The sequence below is a fragment of the Petromyzon marinus genome (assembly GCF_048934315.1).
Source record: "Petromyzon marinus isolate PM22_M1 ecotype Great Lakes invasive population chromosome 70 unlocalized genomic scaffold, UKy_Petmar_22M1.pri1.0 chr70_unloc.2, whole genome shotgun sequence".
NCBI classification, from domain to species: Eukaryota; Metazoa; Chordata; class Hyperoartia; order Petromyzontiformes; family Petromyzontidae; genus Petromyzon; species Petromyzon marinus.
Genome location: NW_027422604.1, coordinates 526,928 through 551,662, shown reverse-complemented (window position 1 = coordinate 551,662; position 24,735 = coordinate 526,928). Strand labels below are relative to the sequence as shown.

Below are 24,735 nucleotides of genomic sequence, written 5' to 3'. Positions count from 1 at the left end.
AAGGTCCCCCATGTAGCCTCTAACAGCCTGTACGGGCAAGTGCTGTGAGTAGCGAGCAGCACCTATAGACACACAGACAAAGGTCCCCCGTGTAGCGTCTAACAGGCTGTAGGGGCAAGTGCTGTTAGTAGCGAGTAGCAGCAGCACCTATACACAGACAAAGGTCGCCCGTGTAACCTCTAACAGACTGTAGGGGCAAGTGCTGTTAGTAGCGAGTAACACCTATAGACACACAAAGGTCCCCCGTGTAGCTTCTAACAGGCTGCAGGGGCAAGTGCTGTTAGTAGCGAGTAGCAGCAGCACCTATACACAGACAAAGGTCCCCCGTGTAACCTCTAACAGACTGTAGGGGCAAGTGCTGTTAGTAGCGAGTAGCACCTATAGACACACAGTCAAAGGTCCCCCGTGTAGCTTCTAACAGGCTGCAGGGGCAAGTGCTGTGAGTAGCGAGTAGCAGCACCTATACACTACACAGTTGGGATATTCCAAATGAAATATAACCAGTCCGTCAACAAATGTATGACGATGTACATCAAATATACATACAGAAATAATACACTCACTTTATATCTTATGGCTTTTACACCTATACACAGACAAAGATCCCCCGTGTAGCCTCTAACAGGCTGTAGGGGCAAGTGCTGTTAGTAGCGAGTAGCAGCAGCACCTACACACAGACAAAGATCCCCCGTGTAGCCTCTAACAGGCTGTAGGGGCAAGTGCTGTTAGTAGCGAGTAGCACCTATACACAGACAAAGATCCCCCGTGTAGCCTCTAACCGACTGTAGGGGCAAGTGCTGTGAGTAGCGAGTAGCACCTATAGACACACAGACAAAGGTCCCCCGTGTAGCTTCTAACAGGCTACAGGGGCAAGTGCTGTGAGTAGCGAGCAGCACCTATACACAGACAAAGATCCCCCGTGTAGCCTCTAACCGACTGTAGGGGCAAGTGCTGTTAGTAGCGAGTAGCAGCAGCACCTATACACAGACAAAGATCCCCCGTGTAGCCTCTAACAGGCTGTAGGGGCAAGTGCTGTTAGTAGCGAGTAGCAGCAGCACCTATACACAGACAAAGATCCCCCGTGTGGCCTCTGACAGACTGGGAGGCCCAGGACTGGTTCAGACAATCGTCACAGGCGGTGTTGGCCTTGAGTGGGAATCGAACTTGGGTCGCCAGGTTCATAGTGCAGCGTAGCGCTAACCGCTACACTACCGCTCCCAGAGTCACACACACAGTCTCACAAACACAAAGACACACACAGCGACATACACACAGATACACACACAATCTCACAAACACAGAGACACACACACAGACACACACACAATGACACAGTGACACACACACAGATACACACACACACAGTGACACACACAGTAACACAGAGTGACACACACAGTGACACACACAGTGTACACACACACAGTGACACACGCACACAGTGACACACACAGTGACACACACAGTGACACACACACAGTGACACACACAGTGACACACACACAGATACACACACACAGATACACACACACAGTGACACACACAGTGACACAGTGATACACACAGATACACACACAGTGACACACACAGTGACACACACAGTGACACACACAGTGACACACAAACAGTGACACACACACACAGTGACACACACACACAGTGACACACACACACAGTGATACACACACAGTGACACACACACAGTGACACACACAGGGACACACACAGACACACACACAGTGACACACACACAGTGACACACACAGTGACACACACACAGTGACACACACACAGTGACACACACACACGCACAGTGACACACACAGTGACACACACAGTGACACACACACACAGTTAAACAGTGACACACACACAATGACACAGTGACACACACACAGTGACACACACACACACACACTGACACACACACACACAGTGACACACACACACACAGTGACACACACACAGTGACACACACAGTGACACACACAGTGACACACACACACACTGACACGGTGACACACACACACAGTGACACACACACAGTGACACAGTGACACACAGACCCCCTCTGCTGTGCTGGTGTGCCGAGCCCTCACCACCGCCCCCCCACCACGGCGAGCCACGAGGCCACGTGGCCACCACGTGGCCACCACGTGGCCACCACGTGGCCACCACGTGGCCACCACGTGGCCACCACGTGGCCACCACGTGGCCACCACGCACCTTGTACGGCGAGGGCTCAATCCTCTCACCGAAGAGCACCTGGCCCAAGTTCTCCGTGGGTCTCTGTTTGCTTTCGGGCGCCTTGCAGAAGTCGAACCTAGACACGCCGATGGGAGCGGGGTGGGGGGTGGCAGTGTGACGAGACAAAGGTCCCCCATGTAGCCTCTAGCGGGCTGTAGGGGCAAGTGCTGTGAGTAGCGAGCAGCACCTACTGACACACAGACAAAGGTCTCCCGTGTAGCCTCTAGCAGGCTGTAGGGGCAAGTGCTGTGAGCAGCGAGTAGCACCTATAGACACACAAAGGCCCCCCGTGTAGCCTCTAACAGGCTGTAGGGGCAAGTGCTGTTAGCGAGCAGCACCTATAGACACACAGACAAAGGCCCCCCGTGTAGCCTCTAACAGGCTGTAGGGGCAAGTGCTGTTAGCGAGCAGCACCTATAGACACACAGACAAAGGCCCCCCGTGTAGCCTCTAACAGGCTGTAGGGGCAAGTGCTGTTAGCGAGCAGCACCTATAGACACACAGACAAAGGCCCCCCGTGTAGCCTCTAACAGGCTGTAGGGGCAAGTGCTGTTAGCGAGCAGCACCTATAGACACACAGACAAAGGCCCCCCGTGTAGCCTCTAACAGGCTGTAGGGGCAAGTGCTGTTAGCGAGCAGCACCTATAGACACACAGACAAAGGCCCCCCGTGTAGCCTCTAACAGGCTGTAGGGGCAAGTGCTGTTAGCGAGCAGCACCTGTGAAGGCTACCGGCACTGTGGCTCACGAGGGGGTGGGTGGCCAGCACCACGCCCAGATCTTTCAAGGATTTGTGAGCTCCTCACACAATCCAGTCTGGTTAAACCCAGGATGGATCGTAGGCAGGCCAGCCTAAATGTTTCTAACCGGCGAAGATGTTCCATTAGGGGGGTCCACGTTTCGCAAGTGTAGAGAAGGGAGGGAATGACCGTGGCCGAGAAGACCTGAAGCTTAGTGCGGAGCGACAGACCAGGTAGCTTCCACACAGCGTTACGCAACCGATGAAAAGATATTGCCGCTCGACTGATTCGGAGTGAGACCTCTGCTGTTAAACTGGAGCCAGTCATAAGCACACTGCCCAGGTATGGGAAAGTCTCCACTCTCTCCACAACTGCCCCATCACCGATTGGGAGTTGTGGGGGTGGAGTGTCCGATGGTACAAAACACCCAGGCAGGTGCTTAGTTTTGGTGGGGCTGATGGCAAGGCCCCACCTCTTAGTGGCACGCTCCAGTCTCAGCAGCAGCGTCTCCAACTCCTCCTCTGAATGAGCAGCTATTACCAAATCATCGGCATACATAACGTGGTTGAGCAATAGGGAGCCATCCCTTGACCGCACCCGGGCATCGATCAGCCTCCCATTATATCTGTACCATATGGAGATTCCCCCGGTACAGCTATTGAAGGCTTCACGAACTACGTGGTCAAAATAGATGTTAAATAATGTGGGAGCCAGAGGACATCCCTGTCGCACCCCAAGGTGTACAGAGAATGGCTCTGACTCCCGGCCACGTAGTTTTACCTGGGCCTGCTCACCATCATGAAGGTCCTTGATGATCGTGAGCAGAGGGTCAGGGGCTCCGAAAGCACAGTCTCACACACAGTCTCACAATCACACAGTCTCACACACACACTCTCACCCACACACGCGGCTGACAGTGAGTGTTACCCGCCCCCACGTGTGTCAGCCTTCACAGGTGCTCGCTAGCAGCACTTGCCCCAACACTCTATTAAGGCTATACAGGGGGTCTTTGTCTTTGTTGTGTGTGTGGGCACATGTGAGCGTGTGCGATTACGTGTGAGTACGTGCGTGTGGGTGCGTGTGAGTATGTGTGAGTTCGTGTGAGTGCGTGTGAGTACGTGTGAGTGCGTGTGAGTACGTGTGAGTGTGTGTGAGTACATGTGAGTGAGTGCGTGAGTACGTGTGTGAGTGCACGTGAGTGCGTGTGAGTGCGTGTGAGTGCGTGTGAGTACGTGTGAGTACGTTTGAGTGCGTGTGAGTGCGTGTGAGTGCGTGCGTGAGTACGTGTGAGTACCTGTGAGTACGTGTGAGTGCGTGTGAGTGCGTGTGAGTGCGTGTGAGTACGTGTGAGTACCTGTGTGTGAGTGCGTGTGAGTACCTGTGTGAGTGAGTGTGTGTGAGTGCGTGTGAGTACCTGTGTGAGTGAGTGTGTGTGAGTGTGTGTGAGTACCTGTGTGAGTGAGTACCTGTGTGTGTGTGAGTACGTGAGTGAGTACGTGTGTGTGTGAGTGAGTACGTGTGAGTACGTGTGAGTACCTGTGTGTGAGGGCGTGTGAGTACGTGTGAGTACCTGTGTGTGAGTGCGTGTGAGTACGTGTGTGAGTGAGTGTGTGAGTGTGTGTGAGTACCTGTGAGTGAGTACCTGTGTGTGTGTGTGTGAGTACCTGTGTGTGTGAGTACGTGAGTGAGTACGTGAGTGAGTACGTGTGTGTGTGTGAGTATGTGAGTACCTCTGTGTGAATGCGTGTGAGTGCGTGTGAGTACGTGTGAGTACCTGTGAGTGAGTACGTGAGTGTGTGTGAGTACCTGTGTGAGTGAGTGTGTGTGAGTACCTGTGAGTGAGTACGTGAGTACCTGTGAGTGAGTACCTGTGTGTGTGTGTGAGTACCTGTGTGTGTGTGTGAGTACCTGTGAGTGAGTACCTGTGTGTGTGTGAGTACCTGTGTGTGTGTGAGTACCTGTGTGTGTGAGAGTACCTGTGTGTCTGAGTACCTGTGAGTACCTGTGTGTGTGTGAGTACCTGTGTGTGTGTGAGTACCTGTGTGTGTGTGAGTACCTGTGAGTGAGTACCCATGTGTGTGAGTACCTGTGTGTGTGTGTGAGTACCGGTGTGTGTGAGTACCTGTGAGTACCTGTGTGTGTGTGAGTACCTGTGAATGAGTACCTGTGAGTACCTGTGAGTGTGTGTGAGTACCTGTGAGTACCTGTGAGTACCTGTGTGTGTGTGAGTACCTGTGAGTACCGGTGTATGTGCGAGTACCTGTGAGTGTGTGTGTGAGTACCTGTGTGTGTGTGAGTACCTGTGAGTACCTGTGCATGTGTGAGTACCTGTGTGTGTGAGTACCTGTGTATGTGTGAGTACCTGTGAGTACCTGTGTATGTGTGAGTACCTGTGAGTACCTGTGTATGTGTGAGTACCTGTGAGTACCTGTGAGTGAGTGTGTGTGAGTATCTGTGTGTGTGAGTACCTGTGAGTGAATACCTGTGAGTACCTGTGTATGTGTGAGTACCTGTGAGTACCTGTGAGTACCTGTGTGTGTGTGAGTACCTGTGAGTACCTGTGAGTGTGTGTGTGTGAGTACCTGTGTGTGTGTGAGTACCTGTGTATGTGTGAGTACCTGGGTGTGTGTGAGTACCTGTGAGTACCTGTGTATGTGTGAGTACCTGTGAGTACCTGTGAGTGAGTACTCACGCGTTGTATTCGTAGGGCAGCACCGACTCCACCGAGTCGAGGCGGTTCATGTAGAGCTCAATGGTGGACTGGCACACACACGGCACACGTCAGCAGCAGTCACACACGTGGTGGTGGTGGTGATGGTGGTGATGATGGTGATGGCGGTGGTGATGGCGGTGATGGTGGTGGTAGTGGTGGTGATGGTGGTAGCGATGGTGGTGATGGTGGTGGTGGTGATGGTGGTGGTGATGGTGGTGGTGATGGTGGTGATGGTGGTGGTGGTGATGGTGGTGATGGTGGTGGTGGTGATGATGATGGTGATGGCGGTGGTGATGGCGGTGATGGCGGTGGTAGTGGTGGTGGTGGTAGCGATGGTGGTGATGGTGGTGGTGATGGTGATGATGGTGATGATAGTGGTGGTGATGGTGGTGGTGAGGGTGATGATGGTGATGATGGTGATGATGGTGGTGATGGTGGTGGTGATGGTAATGGTGGTGGTGATGATTGGTGGTGGTGATGATTGGTGGTGATAGTGGTGGTGATGATTGGTGGTGATAGTGGTGGTGGTGGTGGTGATGATGATGATGGTGGTGGTGATGATGGTGGTGATGATTGGTGGTGGTAATGGTGGTGGTGATGGTGGTGATGATTGGTGGTGGTGATGGTGGTGATGATGGTGATGACTGGTGGTGGTAATGGTGGTGATGATTGGTTTTGATAGTGGTGGTGATGGTGATGATGGTGATTGGTGGTGATAGTGGTGGTGATGATTGGTATTGATAGTGGTGGTGATGATGGTGATTGGTGGTGATAGTGGTGGTGATGATGGTGGTGATGGTGGTGATGGTGGTGATGGTGGTGGTGATGGTGGTGGTGATGGTGATAGTGGTGGTGATGGTGGTGGTGAGGGTGATGATGGTGATGATGGTGATGATGGTGGTGATGGTGGTGGTGATGGTAATGGTGGTGGTGATGATTGGTGGTGGTGATGATTGGTGGTGATAGTGGTGGTGATGATTGGTGGTGATAGTGGTGGTGGTGGTGATGATGATGATGATGGTGGTGGTGATGATGGTGGTGATGATTGGTGGTGGTAATGGTGGTGGTGATGGTGGTGATGATTGGTGGTGGTGATGGTGGTGATGATGGTGATGACTGGTGGTGGTAATGGTGGTGATGATTGGTTTTGATAGTGGTGGTGATGGTGATGATGGTGATTGGTGGTGATAGTGGTGGTGATGATTGGTATTGATAGTGGTGGTGATGATGGTGATTGGTGGTGATAGTGGTGGTGATGATGGTGGTGATGGTGGTGATGGTGATAGTGGTGGTGGTGGTGATGATAGTGGTGGTGGTGATGATAGTGGTGGTGGTGATGGTGGTGATGATGGTGATGATAGTGGTGGTGATGGTGGTTATTAAGATATTTTATTTTATTTCATCTAACCAGGTTGCGAGGCCGACGATGATGGTGGTGGTGGTGGTGATAAAATGATGATGGTGAAAGAGATGATATTGATGATGGTGGTAACAATGATGAAATAGTGATAGACGACATAGATGATGGTGATTATAGAGATGATGATACGTAGGCTTGGGCGACCAGTATCATTAATCATAAAGGTTTGCGTGTTAGATCGCGTTCACGATAAATGTGTCACAACCCTCCACCACCCGACACTGCCAATCAGTAAACAAAGTGTCACGTTGACAAAAGACAAAATAGTTCACGACTTTAGCCCACCGGTGTGTGTGTGTTGAAGCCACAACACGTGACTCCACAACACGTGACTCCACCACACGACTCCACCAGTGGAGCTCCACCACACGACTCCACCAGTGGAGCTCCACCACACGACTCCACCAGTGGAGCTCCACCACACGACTCAACCAGTGGAGCTCCACCACACGACTCCACCACACGACTCCACCACACGACTGCACCACACGACTGCACCACACGACTCCACCAGTGGAGCTCCACCACACGACTCCACCAGTGGAGCTCCACCACACGACTCCACCAGTGGAGCTCCACCACACGCGACTCCACCAGTGGAGCTCCACCACACGACTCCACCACACGACTCCACCACACGACTCCACCACACGACTCCACCACACGACTCCACCACACGACTCCACCACACGACTCCACCAGTGGAGCTCCACCACACGACTCCACCAGTGGAGCTCCACCACACGACTCCACCAGTGGAGCTCCACCACACGACTCCACCACACGAGCTCCACCACACGAGCTCCACCACACGAGCTCCACCACACGACTCCACCAGTGGAGCTCCACCACACGACTCAACCAGTGGAGCTCCACCACACGACTCCACCACACGACTCCACCACACGACTGCACCACACGACTCCACCAGTGGAGCTCCACCACACGACTCCACCAGTGGAGCTCCACCACACGACTCCACCAGTGGAGCTCCACCACACGACTCCACCAGTGGAGCTCCACCACACGCGACTCCACCAGTGGAGCTCCACCACACGACTCCACCACACGACTCCACCACACGACTCCACCACACGACTCCACCACACGACTCCACCAGTGGAGCTCCACCACACGACTCCACCAGTGGAGCTCCACCACACGACTCCACCAGTGGAGCTCCACCACACGACTCAACCAGTGGAGCTCCACCACACGACTCCACCACACGACTCCACCACACGACTGCACCACACGACTGCACCACACGACTCCACCAGTGGAGCTCCACCACACGCGACTCCACCAGTGGAGCTCCACCACACGACTCCACCACACGACTCCACCACACGACTCCACCACACGACTCCACCACACGACTCCACCACACGACTCCACCAGTGGAGCTCCACCACACGACTCCACCAGTGGAGCTCCACCACACGACTCCACCACACGAGCTCCACCACACGACTCCACCAGTGGAGCTCCACCACACGACTCAACCAGTGGAGCTCCACCACACGACTCCACCACACGACTCCACCACACGACTGCACCACACGACTGCACCACACGACTCCACCAGTGGAGCTCCACCACACGACTCCACCAGTGGAGCTCCACCACACGACTCCACCAGTGGAGCTCCACCACACGACTCCACCAGTGGAGCTCCACCACACGCGACTCCACCAGTGGAGCTCCACCACACGACTCCACCACACGACTCCACCACACGACTCCACCACACGACTCCACCACACGACTCCACCACACGACTCCACCAGTGGAGCTCCACCACACGACTCCACCAGTGGAGCTCCACCACACGACTCCACCAGTGGAGCTCCACCACACGACTCAACCAGTGGAGCTCCACCACACGACTCCACCACACGACTCCACCACACGACTGCACCACACGACTGCACCACACGACTCCACCAGTGGAGCTCCACCACACGCGACTCCACCAGTGGAGCTCCACCACACGACTCCACCACACGACTCCACCACACGACTCCACCACACGACTCCACCACACGACTCCACCACACGACTCCACCAGTGGAGCTCCACCACACGACTCCACCAGTGGAGCTCCACCACACGACTCCACCACACGAGCTCCACCACACGAGCTCCACCACACGAGCTCCACCACACGACTCCACCAGTGGAGCTCCACCACACGACTCAACCAGTGGAGCTCCACCACACGACTCCACCACACGACTCCACCACACGACTGCACCACACGACTCCACCAGTGGAGCTCCACCACACGACTCCACCAGTGGAGCTCCACCACACGACTCCACCAGTGGAGCTCCACCACACGACTCCACCAGTGGAGCTCCACCACACGACTCCACCAGTGGAGCTCCACCACACGACTCCACCAGTGGAGCTCCACCACACGACTCCACCAGTGGAGCTCCACCACACGACTCCACCAGTGGAGCTCCACCACACGACTCCACCACACGACTCCACCACACGACTCCACCACACGACTCCACCACACGACTCCACCACACGACTCCACCACACGACTCCACCAGTGGAGCTCCACCACACGACTCCACCAGTGGAGCTCCACCACACGACTCCACCAGTGGAGCTCCACCACACGACTCCACCACACGAGCTCCACCACACGAGCTCCACCACACGAGCTCCACCACACGACTCCACCAGTGGAGCTCCACCACACGACTACACCACACGACCTCCACCACGCGACTCCACCACACGACCTCCACCACACGACCTCCACAACACGACTCCACCACACGACTCCACCACACGAACTCCACAACACACGGACTCCACCACACAACTCCACCACACGACTCCACCACACGAGCTCCACAACACACGGACTCCACCTCACGACTCCACCACACGAGCTCCACCACACGACTCCACCACACGACTCCACCACACGAGCTCCACCACACGAGCTCCATCACATGAGCTCCACCACACGACTCCACCACACGAACTCCACAACACACGGACTCCACCACACAACTCCACCACACGACTCCACCACACGAGCTCCACAACACACGGACTCCACCACGCGACTCCACCTCACGAGCTCCACAACACGCGACTCCACCAGTGGAGCTCCACCACACGATTCCACCACACGAGCTCCACCACACGAGCTCCACCAGTGGAGCTCCACCAGTGGAGCTCCACAACACAGGACTCCACCACACTAGCTCCACAACACACGACTCCACCACACGCGACTCCACCTGACGAGCTCCACCAGTGGAGCTCCACCACGCGACTCCACCACACTGTATTTGGCCTACTCTGCCGCGTTAAAGACTCCGAAATGGGAGAAAAAAAAACGACGGGAGCGCGCGGCGTTATAACGTCAAACAATAACAACAACAATAATAACTTGGTTCTTTCGGTAAATTCACCACCACGTAGAATGAGAATAAAACAATAAAACAATTAAATCCTCACGACGTTTCGGCCACAACACAAGTAGCCGTCCTCAGGTGAAGAAACAGGACTGTCCTGACAGTCTTCACCTGAGGACGGCTGCTTGTGTTGTGGCCGAAACGTCGTGAGGATTTAATTGTTTTATTTTATTGTTTTATTCTCATTCTACGTGGTGGTGACTTTACCGAAATAACCAAAGAAGATGAATCCTTGCAGTCACGAAAGCTTTAAATCGAAAAATAACAATAACAATAACCATAACAACAATAACAACAACAATAATAACAATAACAACAATAACAATAATAACAACGACAGAAGGAACACGGGAAGAAAAAAAAGACCGAAGGGAGTTTAGGCCGAAGCCTCGGCGTGGGCCTGGCGGGCCTACCAGACAGTTGAGGTGCTCCTCGGCCTTCTCGCAGAAGCTGACGGGGGCGAGACCCGGGAGGTAGAAAGCCTGGCTCAGCGCTAGCACGCACAGCAGCGTAGCTGTAGCTGTAGCAGCAGCAGCAGCAGCAGCAGCCATAGTGCGAGGGTGTTGTTAGCTGTTTGTGTGAAGCGCCGTGTCCTCTCTCTCAATGTTTATATTCGCCGTGAAGTTTGTGGTGGTGGTGGTGGAGGGGGGGGAAGTGGATCTCGAAGCGCCCAACACGCCGGTGACGTCGCCTCGGTGACGAGGGTGAGCTACGTGGTGACGTCAGCGCGCACGCTCAGTGGCTTGACTCTCGGCGGCTGGGTTTGCGTGAAGACGTCACCACGCAAACTTCCCCCTCTGTTTGGGTTGCGAGGTGATGTCACCACGCAGAATCCGGTTTAGAATCGCAGTTGCTGGGTTTGCGTGGTGACGTCACCACGCAGACTCAACTTCGTCTTACGTTGCGCGGTGATGTCACCACGCAGACTTTGGTTGAGAATCGCGGTGGCTGGGTTTGCGTGAACACGTCACCACGCAGACTTCACCCCCCCCGTTTGGTTTCAGCGGTGACGTCACCACGCAGCCTTCCCCGCCCGTTTGGGTTCCGCGGTGACGTCACCACGCAGACTCTCTTTTGAGTTCGCGACAGCTGAGTTGCGTGATGACGTCACGGCGTAGATTCCGGTTGGATTCCTGAAGCTGAGTTGCGTGATGACGTCACGACGCATATAACGGTTGGACTCGCTCCAGCTGAGTTGCGTAATGACGTCACGACGTAGATTCCGGTTGGACTCGCAAACAGCTGAGTTGCGTGATGACGCCACGACGTAAATTCCGATTGGACTCGCGACAGCTGAGTTGCGTGGTGACGTCACGACGTAGATTCCGGTTGGACTCGCGAACAGCTGAGTTGCGTGATGACGTCACGACGTAGATTCCGGTTGGACTCGCGAACAGCTGAGTTGCGTGATGATGTCACGACGTAGATTCCGGTTGGACTCGCGAACAGCTGAGTTGCGTGATGACGTCACGACGTAGATTCCGGTTGGACTCGCGAACAGCTGAGTTGCGTGATGATGTCACGACGTAGATTCCGGTTGGACTCGCTAACAGTTGAGTTGCGTGATGACGTCACGACGTAGATTCCGGTTGGACTCGCTAACATCTGAGTTGCGTGATGACGTCACGACGTAGATTCCGATTAAACTCGCGACAGCTAAGTTGCGTGATGACGTCACGACGTAGATTCCGGTTGGACTCGCGAACAGCTGAGTTGCGTGATGACGTCACTACGTAGATTCCGGTTAGACTCGCTGAGTTGCGTGATGACGTCACGACGTAGATTCCGGTTGGGCTCCCTAACAGTCAAGTTGCGTGATGACGTCACAACGTAGATTCCGGTTGGACTCGCTAACAGCTGAGTTGCGTGATGACGTCACGACGTAGATTCCGGTTAGACTCGCTGAGTTGCGTGATGACGTCACGGCGTAGATTCCGGTCAGACTCGCTGAGTTGCGTGATGACGTCACGGCGTAGATTCCGGTCAGACTCGCTGAGTTGCGTGATGACGTCACGACGTAGATTCCGGTCAGACTCGCTGAGTTGCGTGATTAATTTTTCGATTTAAAGCTCCCGTGACTGCAGGGATTCATATTCTTGGTTCATATTCTTGGTTCTTTCGGTCACGTAGAAGGGAAATAACAACATAATAAAACATAATAAAATTCTCACGACGTTTCGGCCACAACGCAAGCAGCCGTCCTCAGGTGAAGAACAGAGAGAGCTTCTCCGTGACTTTACCGAAATAACCAAACATTTGCGTGATGACGTCACGACGTGGATTCAGTTTCAAAGGCAATGCCATTAACATCATCATCATTATTATTATCAGGACCACGTGCGTTTGCATGTGTAGTGTTTATAATGACGAATAAACCTCTTATGAGGCACACTCTGTTCATTGTAATACTTCTGTTACACAGTCCTTAACGCACGGAGGGGTATACTGTTCCTTCACCTGATACCCTAAGGAGGTACCGCCTCCAGACTTAGCGTGACCTACACAGCTCTCTTGATACCTAAGGAGGTACTTAGCGTGACCTACACACAGCTCTCTTGATACCTAAGGAGGTACTTAGCGTGACCTACACACAGTTCTCTTGATACCTAAGGAGGTACTTAGCGTGACCTACACACAGGTCTGTTGATACCTAAGGAGGTACTTAGTGTGACCTACACACAGTTCTCTTGATACCTAAGGAGGTACTTAGCGTGACCTACACACAGGTCTCTTGATACCTAAGGAGGTACTTAGCGTGACCTACACACAGTTCTCTTGATACCTAAGGAGGTACTTAGCGTGACCTACACACAGGTCTGTTGATACCTAAGGAGGTACTTAGTGTGACCTACACACAGGTCTCTTGATACCTAAGGAGGTACTTAGCGTGACCTACACACAGGTCTCTAGATACCTAAGGAGGTACTTAGTGTGACCTACACACAGGTCTCTTGATACCTAAGGAGGTACTTAGCGTGACCTACACACAGGTCTCATGATACCTAAGGAGGTACTTAGCGTGACCTACACACAGGTCTCTTGATACCTAAGGAGGTACTTAGCGTGACCTACACACAGGTCAACTTGATACCTAAGGAGGGACTTAGCGTGACCTACACACAGGTCAACTTGATACCTAAGGAGGTACTTAGCGTGACCTACACACAGGTCAACTTGATACCTAAGGAGGGACTTAGCGTGACCTACACACAGGTCTCTTGATACCTAAGGAGGTACTTAGCGTGACCTACACACAGGTCTCTTGATACCTAAGGAGGTACTTAGCGTGACCTACACACAGGTCTCGTGATACCTAAGGAGGTACTTAGCGTGACCTACACACAGCTCTCTTCATACCTAAGGAGGTACTTAGCGTGACCTACACACAGGTCTCTTGATACCTAAGGAGGTACTTAGTGTGACCTACACACAGGTCTCTAGATACCTAAGGAGGTACTTAGCGTGACCTACACACAGGTCACCTTGATACCCTAAGGAGGTACTTAGTGTGACCTACATACAGGTCTCTTGATACCTAAGGAGGTACTTAGTGTGACCTACACACAGCTCTCTTGATACCTAAGGAGGTACTTAGTGTGACCTACACACAGCTCTCTTGATACCTAAGGAGGTACTTAGTGTGACCTACACACAGGTCAACTTGATACCTAAGGAGGTACTTAGTGTGACCTACACACAGGTCTCTTGATACCTAAGGAGGTACTTAGTGTGACCTACACACAGCTCTCTTGATACCTAAGGAGGTACTTAGTGTGACCTACACACAGGTCTCTTGATACCTAAGGAGGTACTTAGCGTGACCTACACACAGGTCTCTTGATACCTAAGGAGGTACTTAGCGTGACCTACACACAGGTCTCTTGATACCTAAGGAGGTACTTAGTGTGACCTACAAACAGCTCTCTTGATACCTAAGGAGGTACCGCCTCCTATCTTGGCGAGACTTACACGTCTACCGCTATCCCAGAGTCCTCCGGCTGGGACCTAGGGGAGGCTATCTGACCCACCGCTGGCCCGGCGGGTCCTGACCACTGGGTATGCCGAGCCTTAGCCCTCAGAAGGGCTGGGAGGCCGGGTCCAGGGTCCTGGCTATCTTCAGCCCGGGCTTCGGTCTTGGTGTAGGGAGACAACTCCCCGCCGTGCTCTGCGCGGTCACCCTTCTTATACTCATTTGTGGCCAGGTCTAACCAATCCCACACTCACACGTGGTACTGTCTGATTGGTTCTTACCAAACTGTGGCGACGGTCCACTTCACCTCGTCTGACCCCACCCGTTATGTACACAGAGGTAACGCTGCACTGCCCCTTTGATACCCGGTGGCAATGCAGGTTACCGAACAGTGAGTAGTTAACGCCTCCACACATATTCTTGGTTCTATCGGTAAAGTCACATAGAAGGGAAACAATAAAAATAATAAAAATATAAAACAATGAATTATTATTATTATTTTTATCGTTTCCCTTCTACGTGGTGGTGACTTTACCCAATAGAACCAAGAATATGAATCCCTGCAGTCACGAAATACTTTAAATCAAAACCTCTACACACGTTTCACCACAAACAGCGAGTGTGCGGTCAACGCAGACACTTGATGATGCCTTACAATGGGTGTCTCTATTGAGGTGTTTGAACATCTTGGACCAAGGCCGTAGCCGTGGAATCAATATTGGTGGGGACCAAAATCTCCCAGTGGGTCTGGGGGTCCCTACCCAGACATTTGAAAACGAATTTCCTTTCTAGATTTGAAGCTTTCGTGACTGCAAGGATCCATACTCTTTGGTCCTATTCGGTAAAGTCACCACGTAGTAGGTAAAAAATAAAACAACAAAAATCACGACGTTTCGGCCACAACACAAGCGGCCTTCATCAGGTGAAGGGACCAGACTGTCTCTAAGACTGTGCTGGAGTCAACACAGCCAAGCTCAGACCACGGCCTTTAAGCTGTGTGAGAGGGATTAAGGTGCCTTGAAAAAGGAATTAGCATAAAAAATTAGCATTTAATTGGCGGACTTAGCATGATGAAAGGTGTAGAGAGGGTGAACATGCGGTGCACATGCGAATTTCCTGCCATTTCCTGCGTAAAGATATTTTTTAAAAAATTCACGAACACATGGGGAAGGACGTTTTATTTTATTTGTTACAATAATGTCTAATAGTGTTATTGTATTACATTGCTGTGTTTTTACTTTTTTACCATTTCTTGTACCGTTGTATGTAATGTTTGAGATTAGGGATTTATAAAGTACAACCATAACCACAATCATATAAACTTAAATGTAAGTGCTGATTTATACGAAGACAAGTCCAGATATTGTGGCCAAGGTTTAGCAAATTGTTGTTTTTATTTACATAACATAGCAATTTTTTTATTACTTTTTTATATTTTTATAGCAATATATTGGGAGGGGGGTACATTTTGTGCCATACTTATTATAATTACGGCCTTGTCTTAAACACAACTGCTATTTTATTGCCAGAGAAAGAGTACAAAGCTTTTCTTATATTCTAATACAGCCCCAGCCGGTTAAATATCCAATCAGATCATTTAGACTGCGACAGGAGAGAATCAGATGAGCTATGAAGCTCTTTGCCACAGACGTCCAGGGAGGGGGTACGGGGTCACAATGCTACAACAACAAACAGTGACATACACACACCATGATAATGCAACGTACAGGATTGCTAAAGAAATGACCCAGACATAAACACTTACAACAATACCTGACAAAATCCCACTGGTAGAGACTCACAGAGACTCACAGAGACCCATAGAGACCCATAGAGACCTACATAGACCTACAGAGACTCACAGAGACCCATAGAGACTTACAGCGACCTACAGAGACTCACAGAGACCCATAGAGACTTACAGAGACCTACATAGACTAACAGAGACTCACAGAGACCTACAGAGACTCACAGAGACCCATAGAGACCCATAGAGACCTACATAGACTCACAGAGACTCACAGAGACGCATAGAGACCCATAGAGACCTACATAGACTCACAGAGATTTACAGAGACCCATAGAGACTCACAGAGACCCATAGAGACTCATAGAGACCTACAGAGACTCACAGAGACCCATAGAGACCTACAGAGACTCATAGAGACCCATAGAGACCCATAGAGACTTACAGAGACCTACATAGACTAACAGAGACCCATAGAGACTTACAGAGACCTACAGAGACTCACAGAGACCCATAGAGACTTACAGAGACCTACATAGACTAACAGAGACTCACAGAGACCTACAGAGACTCACAGAGACCCATAGAGACCCACAGAGACCTACATAGACTGACAGAGACTCACAGAGACGCATAGAGACCCATAGAGACCTACATAGACTCACAGAGATTTACAGAGACCCATAGAGACTCAAAGAGACCCATAGAGATTCATAGAGACCCACAGAGACCCACAGAGACCCATAGAGACCCATAGAGACCTACATAGACTCACAGAGACTTACAGAGACCCACAGAGACTCATAGAGACCAACAGCGACTTACAGAGACCCACAGAGATCTACAGAGACTCACAGAGACCCATAGAGACCCATAGAGACCTACATAGACTCACAGAGACTTACAGAGACCCACAGAGACCCATAGAGACTCATAGAGACCAACAGAGACTTACAGAAACCCACATAGCCCCACATAGACTCACAGAGACTTACAGAGACCCACAGAGACCCATAGAGACCAACAGAGACTTACAGAGACCTACAGAGACTCACAGAGACTCATAGAGACCCATAGAGACTCACAGAGACTCATAGAGACCCATAGAGACCCACAGAGACCCATAGAGACTCACATAGACTCATAGAGACTCACAGAGACCCATAGAGACCTACAGAGACCCACAGAGACCCATAGAGACCCATAGAGACCTACAGAGACCCACAGAGACCCATAGAGACCCATAGAGACCTACAGAGACCCACAGAGACTCATAGAGACCCATAGAGACCCACAGAGACCCATAGAGACCTACAGAGACCCACAGAGACTCAGAGACCCATAGAGACCCACATATACCCATAGAGACCTACAGAGACTCAGAGACTCATAGAGACCCATAGAGACTCACAGAGACCCATAGAGACCTACAGAGACTCACAGAGACTCATAGAGACCCACAGAGACCCATAGAGACCTACAGAGACTCACAGAGACTCACAGAGACTCATAGAGACCCACAGAGACCGACAGAGACCCAAAGAGACTCATAGAGACCCATAGAGACCCACAGAGACCCATAGAGACCCACAGAGACCCATAGAGACCTACAGAGACTCGCAAGCGGTCAAAACAACCCACGAGGGATGTGATTTTGATCGACGCGGAGGGTTTGGAGAATACAAAAAACCGGAGGCCCCACGCAGTGACCACCACGGGGAGAGAGAGACGAGGGAGTCAACATCTCTTAGCCACCGTGACGATGAGAGAGGTAGTCAACATCTCCTAGCCACCGTGACGATGATGAGAGAGAGACGAGGGAGTCAACATCTCCTAGCCACCGTGATGATGATGAGAGAGGTAGTCAACATCTCCTAGCCACCGTGATGATGATGATGAGAGAGGTAGTCAACATTTCCTAGCCACCGTGATGATGATGAGAGAGAGACGAGGGAGTCAACATCTCCTAGCCACCGTGATGATGATGAGAGAGGTAGTCAACATCTCCTAGCCACCGTGATGATGATGATGAGAGAGGTAGTCAACATTTCCTAGCCACCGTGATGATGATGAGAGAGAGACGAGGGAGTCAACATCTCCTAGCCACCGTGATGATGATGAGAGAGGTAGTCAACATCTCCTAGCCACCGTGATGATGATGAGAGGTAGGCGAGGTAGTCAACATCTCGTAGCCACCGTGATGATGATGAGAGAGAGAGGTAGTCAACATCTCCTAGCCACCGTGATGATGATAGAGGCGAGGTAGTCAACATTTCCTAGCCACCGTGATGATGATGAGAGAGAGAGGGAGTCAACATCTCCTAGCCACCGTGATGATGATGAGAGAGAGGTAGTCAACATCTCCTAGCCACCGTGATGATGAGAGAGAGAGGTAGTCAACATCTCCTAGCCACTGTGATGATGAGAGAGGCGAGGTAGTCAACATCTCCTAGCCACCATGATGATGATGATAGACAGGCGAGGTAGTCAACATCTCCTAGTCACCGTGATGATGAGAGAGGTAGTCAACATCTCCTAGCCACCGTGATGATGATGATAGACAGGCGAGGTAGTCAACATCTCCTAGCCACCGTGATGATGAGAGAGGTAGTCAACATCTCCTAGCCACGGTGATGATGATGATAATGAGAGAGAGAGAGGTAGTCAACATCTCCTAGCCACCGTGATGATGATGATGAGAGAGAGAGAGACGCAGCGGCAGCAGCAAACATCATCAGTGAGTAGCGGCGCTGCCCATGAAGGCTACCGGCACTGTGGCACACGAGGGGGTGGGTGGCCAGCAACCAGGCACGGCCGCCTTTGTCTCCCCAGTGGCGATGTTCACTACACACCACACGGGGTGCTCGTTTGAGGCTGAGTCGACCTAGGGGAGGCCCAGGACCGGTTTAGACAATCGTCACTGGTGTTGGCTGTGAGCGGGAATGGAACTCGAGTCGCCCGGGTCTAGAGAGACTCTGGGTCTAGAGACTCTGGGTCTAGAGAGACTCTGGGTCTAGAGACTCTGGGTCTAGAGACTCTGGGTCTAGAGACTCTGGGTCTAGAGACTCTGGGACTAGAGACTCTGGGTCTAGAGACTATGGGGCTAGAGAGACTCTGGGTCTAGAGAGACTCTGGGTCTAGAGAGACTCTGGGTCTAGAGACTCTGGGTCTAGAGAGACTCTGGGTCTAGAGAGACTCTGGGTCTAGAGAGACTCTGGGACTAGAGAGACTCTGGGTCTAGAGAGACTCTGGGTCTAGAGACTCTGGGTCTAGAGACTCTGGGTCTAGAGACTCTGGGTCTAGAGACTCTGGGTCTAGAGACTCTGGGTCTAGAGAGACTCTGGGTCTAGAGAGACTCTGGGTCTAGAGAGACTCTGGGTCTAGAGCCTCTGGGTCTAGAGACTCTGGGTCTAGAGACTCTGGGTCTAGAGACTCTGGGTCTAGAGAGACTCTGGGTCTAGAGAGACTCTGGGTCTAGAGACTCTGGGTCTAGAGAGACTCTGGGTCTAGAGAGACTCTGGGTCTAGAGACTCTGGGTCTAGAGAGACTCTGGGTCTAGAGAGACTCTGGGTCTAGAGACTCTGGGACTAGAGACTCTGGGTCTAGAGACTATGGGGCTAGAGAGACTCTGGGTCTAGAGAGACTCTGGGTCTAGAGAGACTCTGGGTCTAGAGACTCTGGGACTAGAGACTCTGGGTCTAGAGACTCTAGGTCTAGAGACTCTGGGACTAGAGACTCTGGGTCTAGAGACTATGGGGCTAGAGAGACTCTGGGTCTAGAGAGACTCTGGGACTAGAGACTCTGGGTCTAGAGACTCTGGGTCTAGATAGACTCTGGGTCTAGAGAGACTCTGGGTCTAGAGAGACTCTGGGTCTAGAGACTCTGGGTCTAGAGACTCTGGGTCTAGAGAGACTCAGGGTCTAGAGACTCTGGGTCTAGAGAGACTCTGGGTCTAGAGACTCTGGGTCTAGAGAGACTCTGGGTCTAGAGAGACTCTGGGTCTAGAGAGACTCTGGGTCTAGAGAGACTCTGGGTCTAGAGACTCTGGGTCTAGAGACTCTGGGTCTAGAGAGACTCTGGGTCTAGAGAGACTCTGGGTCTAGAGACTCTGGGTCTAGAGACTCTGGGTCTAGAGAGACTCTGGGTCTAGAGACTCTGGGTCTAGAGACTCTGGGTCTAGAGACTCTGGGTCTAGAGAGACTCTGGGTCTAGAGAGACTCTGGGTCTAGAGACTCTGGGTCTAGAGACTCTGGGTCTAGAGACTCTGGGTGTAGAGACTCTGGGTCTAGAGAGACTCTGGGTCTAGAGACTCTGGGTCTAGAGACTCTGGGTCTAGAGAGACTCTGGGTCTAGAGAGACTCTGGGTCTAGAGACTCTGGGTCTAGAGACTCTGGGTCTAGAGACTCTGGGTCTAGAGACTCTGGGTGTAGAGACTCTGGGTCTAGAGAGACTCTGGGTCTAGAGACTCTGGGTCTAGAGACTCTGGGTGTAGAGACTCTGGGTCTAGAGAGACTCTGGGACTAGAGACTCTGGGACTAGAGACTCTGGGACTAGAGACTATGGGTCTAGAGAGACTCTGGGTCTAGAGAGACTCTGGGTCTAGAGACTCTGGGTCTAGAGAGACTCTGGGTCTAGAGAGACTCTGGGTCTAGATAGACTCTGGGTCTAGAGAGACTCTGGGTCTAGAGAGACTCTGGGTCTAGAGACTCTGGGTCTAAAGACTCTGGGTCTAGAGACTCTGGGTCTAGAGACTATGGGGCTAGAGAGACTCTGGGTCTAGAGAGACTCTGGGTCTAGATAGACTCTGGGTCTAGAGAGACTCTGGGTCTAGAGACTCTGAGTCTAGAGACTCTGGGTCTAGAGAGACTCTGGGTCTAGAGACTCTGGGACTAGAGACTCTGGGTCTAGAGACTATGGGGCTAGAGAGACTCTGGGTCTAGAGAGACTCTGGGTCTAGAGAGACTCTGGGTCTAGAGACTCTGGGTCTAGAGAGACTCTGGGTCTAGAGAGACTCTGGGTCTAGAGAGACTCTGGGACTAGAGAGACTCTGGGTCTAGAGAGACTCTGGGTCTAGAGACTCTGGGTCTAGAGACTCTGGGTCTAGAGAGACTCTGGGTCTAGAGACTCTGGGTCTAGAAAGACTCTGGGTCTAGAGACTCTGGGTCTAGAGAGACTCTGGGTCTAGAGAGACTCTGGGTCTAGAGGTTCTGGGTCTAGAGACTCTGGGTCTAGACACTCTGGGTCTAGAGACTCTGGGTCTAGAGAGACTCTGGGTCTAGAGAGACTCTGGGTCTAGAGAGACTCTGGGTATAGAGAGACTCTGGGTCTAGAGACTCTGGGTCTAGAGACTCTGGGTCTAGAGACTCTGGGTCTAGAGACTTTGGGTCTAGAGAGACTCTGGGTCTAGAGACTCTGGGTCTAGAGACTCTGGGTCTAGAGAGACTCTGGGTGTAGAGAGACTCTGGGTCTAGAGAGACTCTAGGTCTAGAGAGACTCTGGGTCTAGAGAGACTCTGGGTCTAGAGACTCTGGGTCTAAAGACTCTGGGTCTAGAGACTCTGGGTCTAGAGACTCTGGGTCTAGAGATACTCTTGGACTAGAGACTCTGGGTCTAGAGACTCTGGGTCTAGAGAGACTCTGGGTCTAGAGACTCTGGGTCTAGAGACTCTGGGTCTAGAGAGACTCTGGGTCTAGAGACTCTGGGTCTAGAGACTCTGGGTCTAGAGAGACTCTGGGTCTAGAGAGACTCTGGGTCTAGAGACTCTGGGACTAGAAACTCTGGGTCTAGAGAGACTCTGGGTCTAGAGACTCTGGGTCTAGAGACTCTGGGTCTAGAGAGACTCTGGGTCTAGAGAGACTCTGGGTCTAGAGACTCTGGGACTAGAGACTCTGGGTCTAGAGAGACTCTGGGTCTAGAGACTCTGGGTCTAGAGAGACTCTGGGTCTAGAGCCTCTGGGTCTAGAGACTCTGGGTCTAGAGAGACTCTGGGTCTAGAGACTCTGGGTCTAGAGACTCTGGGTCTAGAGAGACTCTGGGTCTAGAGACTCTGGGTCTAGAGACTCTGGGTCTAGAGAGACTCTGGGTCTAGAGAGACTCTGCGTCTAGAGAGACTCTGGGTCTAGAGAGACTCTGGGTCTAGAGACTCTGGGTCTAGAGAGACTCTGGGTCTAGAGACTCTGGGACTAGAGACTCTGGGTCTAGAGAGACTCTGGGTCTAGAGACTCTGGGTCTAGAGAGACTCTGGGTCTAGAGCCTCTGGGTCTAGAGACTCTGGGTCTAGAGAGACTCTGGGTCTAGAGACTCTGGGTCTAGAGACTCTGGGTCTAGAGAGACTCTGGGTCTAGAGACTCTGGGTCTAGAGACTCTGGGTCTAGAGAGACTCTGGGTCTAGAGAGACTCTGCGTCTAGAGAGACTCTGGGTCTAGAGAGACTCTGGGTCTAGAGACTCTGGGTCTAGAGAGACTCTGGGTCTAGAGACTCTGGGTCTAGAGACTCTGGGTCTAGAGACTCTGGGTCTAGAGAGACTCTGGGTCTAGAGACTCTGGGTCTAGAGACTCTGGGTCTAGAGAGACTCTGGGTCTAGAGAGACTCTGGGTCTAGAGACTCTGGGACTAGAAACTCTGGGTCTAGAGAGACTCTGGGTCTAGAGACTCTGGGTCTAGAGACTCTGGGTCTAGAGAGACTCTGGGTCTAGAGAGACTCTGGGTCTAGAGACTCTGGGACTAGAGACTCTGGGTCTAGAGAGACTCTGGGTCTAGAGACTCTGGGTCTAGAGAGACTCTGGGTCTAGAGCCTCTGGGTCTAGAGACTCTGGGTCTAGAGAGACTCTGGGTCTAGAGACTCTGGGTCTAGAGACTCTGGGTCTAGAGAGACTCTGGGTCTAGAGACTCTGGGTCTAGAGACTCTGGGTCTAGAGAGACTCTGCGTCTAGAGAGACTCTGGGTCTAGAGACTCTGGGTCTAGAGACTCTGGGTCTAGAGACTCTGGGTCTAGAGAGACTCTGGAACTAGAGAGACTCTGGATTTAGAGAGACTCTGGGTCTAGAGACTCTGGGTCTAGAGAGACTCTGGGTCTAGAGACTCTGGGTCTAGAGAGACTCTGGAACTAGAGAGACTCTGGATTTAGAGAGACTCTGGATTTAGAGAGACTCTGGGTCTAGAGACTCTGGGTCTAGAGACTCTGGGTCTAGAGAGACTCTGGAACTAGAGATACTCTGGATTTAGAGAGACTCTGGGTCTAGAGACTCTGGGTCTAGAGAGACTCTGGGTCTAGAGACTCTGGGTCTAGAGAGACTCTGGGTCTAGAGAGACTCTGGGTCTAGAGACTCTGGGACTAGAGACTCTGGGTCTAGAGAGACTCTGGGTCTAGAGACTCTGGGTCTAGAGAGACTCTGGGTCTAGAGACTCTGGGTCTAGAGCCTCTGGGTCTAGAGACTCTGGGTCTAGAGAGACTCTGGGTCTAGAGACTCTGGGTCTAGAGACTCTGGGTCTAGAGACTCTGGGTCTAGAGACTCTGGGTCTAGAGAGACTCTGCGTCTAGAGAGACTCTGGGTCTAGAGACTCTGGGTCTAGAGACTCTGGGTCTAGAGACTCTGGGTCTAGAGAGACTCTGGAACTAGAGAGACTCTGGATTTAGAGAGACTCTGGGTCTAGAGACTCTGGGTCTAGAGAGACTCTGGGTCTAGAGACTCTGGGTCTAGAGAGACTCTGGAACTAGAGAGACTCTGGATTTAGAGAGACTCTGGATTTAGAGAGACTCTGGGTCTAGAGACTCTGGGTCTAGAGAATCTGGGTCTAGAGAGACTCTGGAACTAGAGAGACTCTGGATTTAGAGAGACTCTGGGTCTAGAGACTCTGGGTCTAGAGAGACTCTGTGTCTAGAGACTCTGGGTCTAGAGACTCTGGATTTAGAGAGACTCTGGGTCTAGAGACTCTGGGTCTAGAGAGACTCTGGGTCTAGAGACTCTGGGTCTAGAGAGACTCAGGGTGGACTGGAATTGGGGTTGGTGGGACAGGCGGTGGAACAGACGAGGCCGGCGTGGGCGAGCAGCAGCTCACACTCCTCCTCACTGCCCCGCGCCAGCGCCATCAGGATGAGTTTGTTCACCACGCCGGTGCCGGCGACGCCCCCCGTGGCCTCCACGCCGGTGGCGGCCGCAGCCGTGATGGCGGCCGCCCTCTCCTCGTCACTCAGGAAGCTGAACTCGGACAGAGCCTGGGCCATCTCCGGTACCTGCGGGGCACCACCACCACCATCATCACCATCACCATCATCACCATCACCTACACCATCACCATCATCACCACCATCATCACGCCACCACCATCACCCACGCCACCACCACCATCATCACCACCACCACCACCATCACCCACGCCACCACCATCACCACCATCATCACCCACGCCACCACCACCATCACCACCACCATCATCACCTACACCACCACC

The 24,735-nt window shown here is 52.3% G+C and overlaps 2 protein-coding genes and 1 long non-coding RNA gene across 3 annotated transcripts in view; 1 reads left to right on the top strand and 2 right to left on the bottom strand.

Annotated features, from left to right (window-relative positions):
- LOC116957163 (transmembrane 9 superfamily member 2-like) overlaps positions 1-11,303 on the bottom strand; it is a 77,613-nt gene extending 66,310 nt beyond the window's left edge. The window contains exons 1-3 of the mRNA XM_032979144.2: positions 10,982-11,303; positions 5,679-5,746; positions 2,227-2,323 (exon numbers count right to left, since the gene is read on the bottom strand). Of these exons, the coding sequence (XP_032835035.2) occupies positions 2,227-2,323; positions 5,679-5,746; positions 10,982-11,119 (303 nt within the window). The 5' untranslated portion in view covers positions 11,120-11,303. The remainder of the gene's footprint in view (positions 1-2,226; positions 2,324-5,678; positions 5,747-10,981) is intronic.
- Positions 1-24,735, top strand: part of LOC142908102 (uncharacterized) — a 228,097-nt gene that overhangs the window by 110,272 nt on the left and 93,090 nt on the right. The gene's annotated exons all lie outside the window — the stretch shown is intronic.
- The window catches only part of LOC142908105 (uncharacterized), a 34,481-nt gene continuing 25,313 nt past the window's right edge, over positions 15,568-24,735 (bottom strand). The window contains exon 10 of the mRNA XM_076058331.1: positions 15,568-24,517. Coding sequence (XP_075914446.1) covers positions 24,266-24,517 — 252 coding nt within the window. The 3' untranslated portion in view covers positions 15,568-24,265. The remainder of the gene's footprint in view (positions 24,518-24,735) is intronic.